Source organism: Lepisosteus platostomus, chromosome 7 (genome assembly GCF_059453375.1).
Source record: "Lepisosteus platostomus isolate fLepPlt1 chromosome 7, fLepPlt1.hap1, whole genome shotgun sequence".
NCBI lineage: Eukaryota > Metazoa > Chordata > Actinopteri > Semionotiformes > Lepisosteidae > Lepisosteus > Lepisosteus platostomus.
The window spans coordinates 11,155,295-11,167,633 of NC_142617.1; the positions used below are offsets into that span (position 1 = coordinate 11,155,295).

Genomic DNA, 12,339 nt, shown 5'->3' on the forward strand with positions numbered 1-12,339 from the left:
TAATTCTTGTAAATCCTTGTAGTGCTGTCTCAATATAAATATGATGATACTTGGCAGCAGTGGCGATTTGAATTTAAGCATAATACAATTTTTCGTCTTCATGCTAATTTGTACTGTAAAAAAGTGGAAACACATAGTACAGATTACTGGTTAAATGTGTTGGTGCCATCTACACTATCTTTGATTTAGCCTGGCAAATGCTTTTTTAAAAATTGAATTCTCAGCATGCAACTGCTTCCACTATGAGGAACTTTTCTATAGTCATCTGTGCTACTGTTTCTTTTGAGGATTAATGTTCAGTTCTACTGATTAAGAGGAAAAAAACACTGAAAAAACACCACAGATTTAGTAACTTAGTAAGCAATCAAATATTCCAATATAATGATATTTTATTTGTATAAGCTGTAGGAAAAATAAACTAATCTGAAGTAGAAAGAAACAGCTTTTAAAAACCAATTGCAAGAAAATCAGGTTCTTAGGTCCATAAAATACACACAGTACATGTTTACATGCTAGAAAGGAATGAGAAACACATGAGGACATCTTCAGAGAATAACTTAGTACTTTTTGCAATATACAAATTTACCCTGATAATACATTGTGCTGAAAGCCACTGTATTCTAGGCCTTCCTGGTAATATTCTAGGTAAACCTTAAATGGGGCTTAAGTAAGACATTTAGCAATTTTCAACATATTTTGCACACAAAGAAAATACTGGCATTTGTTGTTAACCATTCCTCGTGCTTTTCAATACAGGAAAAATATAAAACTTCAAGCAAAGGTACAGCATAGAATTTTAGAATTACATTTTCCAGCAAGACTGTATTACTCGCTATTAGGGCATGCAGACCTACCACATGCACTCTCACTGACTTAACATTCAATAACTGTAATCAAACTAAGTTTGTTAAATCCAAGTTATTCAAACTCGAGAAGAAATTCTGAAATGTAAATACGACTGAAAACAAATATGCTGAAAACAAAATATATAAGACAATAGCAGATGCTTTTTGACTTTGTCTTTGCAGGTTTCTTTTTTAAATATGCAGCTTAATCTGGATTTTAATTTGAATTTTAACAATTGACAGAAGCACACCAGCAGAGAAAACCCACTTAGGTTTAAAATCTAGCTAAAGGCAGAAAAAGATGCATTAATATAAACCAGACCAATTGATGCATTTTGAGTACAAGTCTGAGAGGTCTACATTTTAAGTTAAGAGATCTGAATTCCCCAAAAGTATTGTTGGGTACAGCCTACATATCACTAATATTGTTTTAGACCCATTCATTGAAAATACAAAAAGAAAACATCTCAAAAATGTCTGATTGCAATCATTTAAGAACTTCAGTCAGTGAAAATCCACCTTAAGAAGGCATTAAACAAAATCTTAACTTGTAAGTCATGTTATTGGAAACTAAACCGTGCTGTTACACTAATAACTAAAGTAAAAAAAGGCATCAAAGGGCACAGAAAAGAAATATAAAATGCAAGTATTATGTAACAATGATGGTCAAGTAAAGACCTTTGCTCCCATGATACAACCTAGACTTATGGACCTGAACTACAGAGGTGCTGTGGTAACCTGTAGATAATGTCTCTAGTTTTCAGTTCGATGCTCTAAATGATTAAGTCTGATTTTTGAATTGCAATGTTTTCAGACTTATGAGCATCATCTAGGTTTGAACTTAGTCACTATAGCACTGCACACCATTGCTATATCTTTGTACTGCTGATGTAAGGTCTCTCTCCACCATATAGATTTAACTGGACTAATCGTCAACATCACCGTTTTCACTGTCTTTCTCCTTTTGCAAGATCTTTGCAGGAGGCAGATCCAGTCGGGCCCATGACATTGGCTCTGCTTTCTTCATGGCGATTTCAATCTTTGTAGCCGACATGTTCATAACGCATTTTTTCACGTCAATAACCTTAAAACATAACACAAAACAGCATTTGCAAAACAGAAATTAAAGGTACTTACTCTCATTCCATAGATTTCATTATCAAAGAGGTATCCATCTTCAAGTGGTTTACACATTTTTAAATAAACAGTATGGAAATAAGTGTCCAGACATTAGGTACTAATAAAACTTAAATATACTTACACCCCATAAGTTAATTTCTTGATCAAACTCCTTTTCGCCTTCAAATATGATGTGAATTTTTAGCTGTAATACAAAAAATATTTTAATTAGGAAATAAAATTAAAACACTTTAGTTTTCCGACCTCTTGAAATGCACTGTGATAACTCACAAAATGTCACTAGCCTATTAACTGTTTAAAAAAAAATTATAATTGGGTATAAGCAGCCCTTACCACAGTACTATTTCCTTCCACGTAGCTCAGCTCTGGGACAGCATTTTTGGCATAGACTGAAATTACCACTTGACTTCCAGTCTGATGCCAGTCAAATCTACAGGGCACAATTTTTTTCCCCTGAAACAAAATAATTTCTAAAGTTATGACAGAACGTTTTCTGCAAACATTCCCTTTGCCAACAAGATATCAATATTTTTCAAGATGAAAGAAAAAGCTACAATGATCTCTATTAATCTGTTTGAAATCAGTCTTTAAATTCGCCCAGAAGACCTACAGTAATTAAAATGAATGTCAGTCATTTCTCTCTTATACAAACGATTGACACCCTGTTAACAATTGGTAAGTATAAATGTAGTAATTGTTTAGCAAACAGTAAGTGATAATAGTGTGATATAACTTAAGTGTATTTCCTACCATTATCTTGTCATACAAACAGTACACAAATGTCTAACTAATATAATACTATGTAAAAAGGCAGTGAAGATCCCTGAGAAGAATACAAGCACAGAAACACTTACAGAGTCCTTTTTTCTCCAGAAGTGGTTTCCTCTTGTACAGCCTTCTTGAGACAAAAAGGTGTTAAAATCTGAGGTTTTCCTCTTGCAGCAGCTCCAGTACTTCATCCTTTCAAAGAACACCATGCATTGACTTACTTTATGTAATACATTCACAGCTATGCCCCCTGTTTTACCAAAATAAGCTATTTCAGAATTTTAATAACTGTTTTGATTTTCACCAGTAATCTGAACAGACGTAAAGTACAAGCTGTAACTTCTTCTGCTTTAGACAATATTAAAGTACTGACATCAAAAAGAAATGTTATGAAAGCAGAGGAAAGATAAACACAGTACAACTACTGAACGTTTCATGTTCATCTCTGCTTTACTACTATACTATGTTAAGAGACTGCACTTTTTTTGTGAGTACTTTCAAATAATTCAGAATTGCATAATCACCCATTTACTTTAATGTACTTACAAAATAAGCATTTTGAACAATCGTAACCAGTTAATGAAAATTTTCTGTATTTTCACAAAGAAAAACTTGTGTTTAAATTTCACTGCCCAAAGGGGGTGTCTTACCCTTCATGAAAAATAGGTACTCCGGCATGATATAGACAGGTTTCCTCATTGCTTTCCGGCCCAGCAAAAGTCTATAAAGTTGAAACCCAACACAGGAAACTTAGATATTACTAAACTACGCCTAGTGACAAAATCCTAAAGGATTTCCCACTACCCAGAGAGAAAACAAATATGTAAAGAGATGACACATGAATCAGAAAGAATTGGTTAAGTTTCTGCTTTGAATTACTTATGTTGTAATAAATGACCAGTGAACCAAAAATCCAACAGAAAAACAGAACTATATCCAATGCACAAACCAGTAACCAGTTTCCTAGGACAATTCCAGTTTTCTCTTCAAACCAATTCCTATTGCCAATTTTTCCAATAGTGAATGTATAAAATGAATTCAAAAAAGACTGAAAAATAAAAATTGTAACTGAAAAACTGGAACTGGTCTCAAAATTGATTGTTTTATATCTTAAGTTCCTCTATAGACATTATTTTTTTAATTTCTCTATTTTACAACACTTGCAAATATCAAGAAAAGTACCTTGTTACAAAGTTTTCAAAGTTATATTTTCTTCTATGTGCACATTTACCTTTGAACAGCCTCCATTTGTACACGATGTACCAATTTTCACTTCTTCTCCCTCGTTTTCTGAAAACAAAAATGTTTTTTATTTAGTTATACAGTAAATGGCAAAGTAAAAAGTGTTAATATACAAATATTTTCACAATGTTAAGAATGATTACGTTAAAAAACGTGCTACCATTTACCTGACTTTTCTTGATCATTGACTTCTGAGAGTTTTAATTTTTCTAAAGCCTGTTTCAGTGAAGGTGAAACTTTATATTGCAGCCTTACAAATGGCTCATCGGCACTGTAAAGTAAAAAATAAGAAATATTTTGTACATGACTATGTGACAACTTATAAGCAGAAAACAAAAAATATCAAAAAGTACTTAGATTTTAGGATGTAGAAACCTTTACCTTGGTCTTTGGAAACTTTCTACAGGTTTTGGGCCCTGAATCACATATTCATTGAATTTTGATTTTAGATCCTCTGTTGAATCTTTTTTATCTTCTGTCTTAACAGGCTCAGGAGGCTTCTCCTTGTTATGAGGACCCTTTGTACAACCCTTGAAAAAAATTATAAAGGGACACATTCACCTTCACAATTAATTTTTCTTGAAAGGAAAAGACTTGAAATAATTTTATTTATGAGCAAATTGTATTTTCAAGAAATTCATGGAGCTATACAACACCACAGATAATACACAGCAGAAGAAAAAGGTATAGCAAATTGACTTACTGAAAATGAAAGCAATAAATATTTCACTCAAAATCTGTCTTTAAGACAGTTTTGAATGCGTTACAAAACTGTAACATCTCTTACTGATGTGGGTTACATCAATCTTAAATCTTCCATTTCACTTTATACTAACTGCACAGATTTTGGATTGAACGTCTCAGACTATTTGGTTTAATTTTTATAATCAGAATCAAAATGATAAAATAACTGTATGTTAATACTTGATATGGCACTGTCCAACACTTTTCAAATAAGTTCTGTCACAAAGTACTGAATCAAAGACAATATACTTACTGGGATGCTCAAAAAGTCTGAAAAGTCAGTTGTCCGTCTTTTACAGCAAGACCACCCCTAGACAAAAAGAAGATGCTACAGTGAAAAATCATGCTTCAAGCTTTAAAAAGCTTAGTGCAGTCTGAAAACTTTTTTACACAAACCTTCAAGGCATCGTGAAACACTGGTACTCCAGGATGATACGTACAACCATCTAGAACAGAAATAATAAACAGTAGATAATCGGAAAACACTAGAGTACATTGATTAACATCACACGGACTGCAGTACTGCAGATGCAACATATTACCCTCATATTTTTACACTGCTGCAGTCAGGATATTAACGCACCTTTCAGGTATATTTCAACCTCATTCATTCGTTATTTCGACAATGCTACAATCAGACTTAGGTTGGTCTTTACTTGAAACATCAGGAATTACTATCCGGTCCTGAATCTGGTCGACTGACATATTAACCCTAGAAGTCCCCAGCTATATAATATAATCAGCTGGGTAATGAAAATTAAAAAGATTTGCAATGCATTCGATCCCTCCCACACACACATATTGCAAGAGTACAAAAAAATCAGATCACATTACCCAATTTTAGATTCAACCTTGACCACACGAAGGATCAGGGCATATGATCATAATGCATTGTTAAACATTTATATTACACGAGTTTCTTATAACTTTCCTTTAGAAATAACCAAGGCACATCGAAAACCGGCTTATTTTGTGCCAGTAAATGAAACTAGCTGCTGAAAATCGGGATGACCTTTCCAGAAAATTCTTCCGGTTTACCATTTTCTAACAGTATGTTTGATATACTGAACTTAATTTAAAAGACCGATAGATGTTTAATTCAAAATAATTAAATATCTCGTTAAATAACGCTACATACGCATAAAACACATTTTTAAAATAACACATGCTTGCTGCAGATGGAAACTGATGTCACCAGTAACTGTTACTAAGTAACCTAAAAGGCGAAGTCAAAATATAAAACTAATAATAATAATAATAATAATAATAGTAATTAAAACATTTGCATCCCTATCGTATTCTTGTATATTTTAACACACGTGAACTTACCATCAGGATTATCCTCGGGGTTAAAGCGCTGTCCGCAACCTTTATTATAACACAGCACAGACATCATCAAAAAACTGCGGAATTTAACAAATCCCTATTAAAAGCAGCAACGTTGTTATAAAAAGATAAAAAATACGACACCAGAACGACCCGAACTTTACGTATCAGATCACAAAAACAATCACACAACGGCCCAGGCAGAGGAGTCTGTGCTTAGAAGACACAAACAGTAGCCGCACCGCACTCCATTCGTTTGCACAGATACTTCCGGAAATTACCGGGGCCTTTCGGGAAACTTCGCGAAGTTTCTGGTATCGGAAATCTTCGAGTATCTTCGAGTACCTTCGGAGCGACGTAAAGCCACCACAGCGTCCGCTCTTCTTTTCACAAACGAGGAAACAGTGGCGTCTAGTGGAATTTATGAATATTGCATGTATCTCATTAACATCAGAAAATGAATTCCACAGAATACAAACAGTATGTTATGAATGTCATGCCTTTATGCCTGCCTGCATTTTTTTTACAATTGAATTAATTGAGCTAGGGCAGTGTATGAGCTGCAAAGAAATAAGTACAGGGCAATTCCACATTAAACGTTTAAAATAAAGAAGAAAAAACAAAAATAAATTGGCTGAGGACTGTACAGTACTTCAGGTGTTTGAGAGAATGAGAGAGAGAGCAGGAATATGAAGGAAAGGAGATCAAATTGAAGATAATATGAGCATGGGTAGTGTCAAAGTTAAAAGAGATGGAATTCTTGGGTAATAATTCCGATCAGGATTTCTATTTCTTCAGTCATGGTTCTCTTCATCATTGTGGCTTTTTTGGTCATTGTTGCAAGGTCAGCATAACCATATCAGCCTGCTTAATAAGTATCATGTTATTTTCTAAATGTGCATTTTACAATATGGTAAATTCAGTTAAAATTAAATTAATAATTTAAAAGTTACAGTGTTACATAACCATAGCTCCATACCCTAATCCAGACCTAACCTGATCCCTCACATGAAGCAGTCACAGAATTCACAGTTGTGAGTTGTACCTTCCGATAGAAGGTTAACATATTAAAACGTTTATCCCTAGAAGGGAAATCAGGAGAAAATGCATAGAAACAACACTGCTTCACTCCGTCAACACACATGTACAAACATAAGGGTACAGTCACATGGATGAGGATATTTTTCACTTAATTTTCTCTGAAATTCTATAAACGTAAATAGCTTATGTCGACTCCAGTACTTTAATTATGAGCGTTAGTGCGTGGGTAGCACTAAGGAATATTGCTAGGATTTTTTTTAAAAAGGGGCATTTGAAAGTTGTCAAGTACTGAAAAAGAAACAAGGCAAAACCATAGATTTATTTTCACCAAAATACAACTATCTTTTTTCATAAATATCTGATACATATACGTTTTTATTTTATTTCCCGACCATTCACTGGATTCTGCTCCGGCTTTTAACTTTCGTCTCGTCTCTCATGGATGGATTACCCTGCTCTGGACTTTAATTCACCCTGGATCTCCCTACGGACTCCCTTTGGACTTGTTCGCTTGGACCACGCCTCCCTCGAGCACCAGTGCACCGTCGACACGCCCTCCTGTTCGTCTACTGGCCCCGTTCCTTGTCTTCTATCCCCGCGTTTTTTCCACTCCCTTTCTGGATTCTATCGTCTGCATAGGGTCCTGAAAAAAACGTTTCGTGACAAAAACAGGGTCCATCACTCTCTAATGTGTTTTTATGATTATGATCAAACATACAGTATGTCTTGTTAGATTGCAGCCCATGCTATCTGTACCATAGCTGTGCGTCAGTGCAACCTGATTCCCAGTTCTTTAATTGATACTAAATAGGATCAACACATTAAATGAACTGCTGTCTGCAGTAAATACTGCAAAGGAAGTGTCATAGAGCAGATTGGGAAGCCTTGATCTAGGTTTTCCACAGAATGAACAAGAAAACATAACTCTTCATAAACTCTTCAGGGCAAAACAATTTTTTTTTCTTGAAACAAATAACAACAACAACCTTCAGTTATCCTGCAAATCAGCAATAGTTTGAACTCTATTTAGTAATTCCCTATTGGTTTAATTAAAATCCTCTATGCAGTCTTCATAACCGAAAACTAATAAGATAAAACTAGACAACACCTGTTAGCAGCTGTTGTTTTTCTTTTTCTTTTTTACTGTAGCCATCTGAAGATACTTATGAAAATGCCTACAATTCTGATTTGGTTAAAGGAGAAAATTTAAACAAACATACAACAACACAAATATACATAGGTAGGTACAGTAGTTCCAAGTTCAAAACAAGAGTTCATTCAGGTTTTCAAGGCATTCAGTGAACAGAGACCATAAGACTCACTTAGCCAGATGAAACACCAGTGTATTTCCTACCCCCAGCAAGCACCAATTTTACTGTACAGCTGGATAGAGTACAGCAGTCAGGGTAAAGTACCTTGCTCAAAGTATGACAACTGCGCCCGTACCTGAGATTTGAATCTACAACTAGTTCAGAGACCTATTTCTCTACTCTATCCCCTAGGTGGGTTGTACTTTTGCTAAATTCTTCCTAATGCATAGTGGTGCAAATTGTAATCAAATGGATGAGAAGATTACTCCAAAAGTCATAAATGCACTATAATTAACATACTGTATAGTAATGAGAAATGGAAATCCAAAGCCATGTTTTATTTAATTCTTATCAGGTATAATCCTCATTCTTGTTACTATAATCAGATTTGAAACAAAAAAATACATTCTTTGATTATGTCAGTTTAATATTTTGTTTTAAATAATAAAGACTATCAGAATGAAAAGAACAAGATGCCAGTTTCTGGTATCACTCCTGTTAGGCTACTTTCAAGGACTATCAAGGTCATTTTCATGTTGAAAGACACACCACCCATCAATTGGCTTGTACAATGCAATAGCAGTGTTGTCACAACACCTTCAAATACAGTATGTTATCTTCTAGCAGTACAATCAAGGGTGCATTCCTGAGTGGATAAAACACATCAGTCTCTTTTCTGTCACCTCAGATTCTGCCTGACTCACAAAAGCTGACTATTTCCATGTTTAACATCAAGACATTTCCTTACCCAGATATGTACAGAGTTTTTAAGCAGAGAGTTTGCTATGGTCAAAGCATTCTTTCTGCACTCTCTTATTCTATTACCACTGCACTCTAAAGACATGACATTTCTCAACCCTAGCGTTTTTGTGTGGTTGTTTTTTCTGGATAAGCTTCTTAATTGTCAAAGCAGTGTATCTCAGTCAATGTGTCACACAGACAGTCCACCTTTAATAGTGTTGATCATGAATTAACCACTTTTGCAAATCCTGCAATTTTCATGTAGTAAATGTCTATCACAAGAAAAGAATACAACACAGCATTACATTCAATCACATCACACCTTATTTATCACGCACAGCAGTTTTCAAATGCCACCAGTGGTTCTTTGATGTTAAATTGCACTTTTTTTGCATTTTGGTTGTGCATCAGAATGTGCAATATATGGTGAGCACAGTAAATTTTAACTCATCTGTAAATTTAATTCAACCTGACGAAGATAAAATATGCAGATTTCAAATTAAATTCAGTGGCTCCATGGCCTTGAAGAAAAGCTCAGATAGATTATGCAGTAGATACGGGAATCCTACTGTTTATATTCAGTGTTAAAACAGACATAAGAACAGACTCTGTTTAAGTTAGCCTTTACTTACATTTATTCAGTCGTAAATGCAGGAGCTAATCCTTTTACTAGAATGAAAGCCATCACCCACTGCAGTAGCATGATAAACAAGAACAAGAACTGCAAATATAGACGCGGGCCAAAATGGAAATAATGACAAGAAAAGATACATGAAAGCAAAGCACAATCTGATTGAAGGCTGGTCCAGTAGCAAGGTTGGCTGATTTTCTTTTCTGATCTGCTTTGAAGAGCTTTTTTTTCTTTACCAGGGGCTGTGTTCAGGGTTTCCTTTTTAAAAGTGCTTTTTCCAAAAACATAATTAGGTCTGTACTGTCTTTGTGTGATCCATTTAAAGCTTAGAGTTGGATATTTACTCTGATGAGTTTTCAATTTAACAATTGTGATTCATAAACAGACATCTGCAGATACCTAACATTTTGGAATCTTTATATTCTACTCACCATGCTAACCTTCAAATCTCAAAGTAGGTATAAAACCCTCAGGGAATGCTGTGTTCATACCCCAGCTTGTTAAGTCAGTCTAAAATCCCTCTGATGGCCTAGATTCCAAGGGTTCTGCAATATGAAGGAAGCCGTCAGTGGGAAAGTGTGACTAATGTTTCTTTACTAAATCGTGTACAATCATATTTCCTCGTGGTCTGTTTGCCCTTCTAAACAGCAATGCTATTTCCTAGAGCTATACTGTAAATATTATTTTTCTCATACCTGGTTTGATATGCTGCAGTTGGTCAAAGCTGGTCAAAAACTTTGAAATATTTTTTTAAATATTACTTTTTACTTGGTAGCTACTGTCACTCACTGTTGAAGGTAAAGATTGAAAGCTGTTTTTAACCAATTTTATGCTGAACACCATTGTATAACACATGAATATATTGAAATTAGAAGGGCAAAACAATTTACAGGTATTCAGGTCTTCTATAGAAGAATAGAAGTATTCCAATTTACAAGATTCAGAGAGTTTTATGCTCTTTAAACATGGCTGGCTTTCTTATTTGAAGAGGAAAGGTTCTTTTGTAGAGACAACAAGATGTTTTATAGGCTCTTGCTGGCTGGTTTCTGTTCCAGTTGAGCTCTTTGCTCCTAAAAAGTTCCTTAATTGGAAGCACTGCCAGTTTATTTTTTCTACTCCAAAGTTGGAGATCCAAAGTTGGACATGAAGAGGGATCAATAAAGTCTTATCTATCTATCTCACTTATTACTTATTGAAGTATAGAAGGTAACATATATTACTTACAGTATGTATTAAATAATATTAATGAAGAAAGATGTGAAGACGGGGGTTTGAATTTAATATTTTCTGTAGGGGGTTTAGACTTCTAAGTCACAAGCTGGGGTTTATGGCAGGAAAGGGGGTTAACTGATAAGGATTGCAGATGCAAGCTAGGAACCCCCCTGTGTGTAATGTTAAACTAGGAACCCCCCTGGGTGTAATGTTAAACTAACCATTTGCCCAGAACATCATAAACTGGCCAAATACCATGAACTCCCCTCTTTACCATCGGACCGAGTGACGTCAGAAACGGAGAAGAAAACTGTATATAACCCAAAAGTTTGTAACAGTACGGGGAACAATACTTCGGTTTTTTTGTTTCTTGCGGGAAACAAGACTTCGGCTTTATTGTTCCTTGCATGCAATAAACTCATCTGTTTCACTTCATGTCGGGATCAAGAACCTTATTTCTTCTGTTACAACATTACTGATTACTGAATATTAATGATTATATTATGTTAATTATTAAAAGCAGCAGTTTAAAAGGCAATGAACTCTCCGGATGATAAGGAACTGTAATGTTCAATTTAATCCTATTGTTAGGTAAATTGCATTATGTAACGAAATGTTCAGTCAGAGCAAAAAACAAACAGGCATGTGAGTGCACAAGAGTACAGTTGGGAACCCCTAGCCTGTGCATACCATACATTCCAAGGCATAATTTGTAGTCAGCTACAAAACATAGCAGGAATATTATACAGTTACTAATGGTAGTCTATCATGCTTCCGGGAAATTAACTATGGACAAATGTATTATGAGATGAGAAGATACAGTAAATGGGTTAATAAATAGGAGTATCAAAACACATGAGAATTATAAATTAGTTCTGCGTGTTAAAACATATTAAGCATTAAGTAACAATCAGAGCTTGTAAATTATGTTGAGTTTTTTAGGGCAGTGCTAGCTGAACAGTTTGCTCACTACATGATCAAATATTTCTCTGTATTTTTACATAGCTTAATGTGAATTTATCAGTCAAGTACATTTATAAAGACTGTTTCTGAAATTATTACAATTAAAGCTAGAGCTCTTTATGTTCTGAGATCATTTTCCAAAATATATATTTTTTTTATTTCTTGAAGGTTGGCTAGAATATAACCATTACTTTGCAGTAATCATTATTACCACTTTCACAAAAAAGGCACCCTTCTCTCTTCTTAATGTGAACATTTTATTTTACGGGAATGAGTACCGACTAATAATCAGACTTGAAATGAAGACTTTTGAATTCATCACACTGATCAGACACAGTTCTCAAATGAACAGCAGTCACACACAGTACAGTACACT

The 12,339-nt window shown here is 34.6% G+C and overlaps 1 protein-coding gene across 1 annotated transcript; it reads right to left on the reverse strand.

Annotated features, from left to right (window-relative positions):
- Positions 1–371: 371 nt before the first annotated feature.
- Positions 372–6,348, reverse strand: chordc1a (cysteine and histidine-rich domain (CHORD) containing 1a). Its single transcript, XM_088639230.1, has 11 exons — positions 6,069–6,348; positions 5,136–5,185; positions 4,993–5,049; positions 4,377–4,525; positions 4,163–4,266; positions 3,985–4,043; positions 3,404–3,474; positions 2,840–2,945; positions 2,319–2,438; positions 2,107–2,169; positions 372–1,929 (listed from the first exon to the last, which is right to left on the reverse strand). The coding sequence occupies exons 1-11, from the start codon at positions 6,133–6,135 to the stop codon at positions 1,771–1,773; spliced, it is 1,005 nt and encodes a 334-aa protein (XP_088495356.1). The 5' UTR covers positions 6,136–6,348; the 3' UTR covers positions 372–1,770.
- Between the last annotated feature and the right edge of the window lie 5,991 nt (positions 6,349–12,339).

What these genes read in the sequence shown, in the direction of transcription:
- chordc1a (XM_088639230.1), bottom strand. Translation starts at nt 6,135, where the DNA reads ATGATGTCTGTGCTGTGTTATAATAAAGGTTGCGGACAGCGCTTTAAC. An exon ending in CCCCGAGGATAATCCTGATG is followed by an intron (nt 5,186 to 6,068) that starts GTAAGTTCACGT and finishes TTTCTGTTCTAG; the next exon opens with ATGGTTGTACGTATCATCCT. An exon ending in GTACCTATTTTTCATGAAGG is followed by an intron (nt 2,946 to 3,403) that starts GTAAGACACCCC and finishes GTTCTTTGAAAG; the next exon opens with GATGAAGTACTGGAGCTGCT.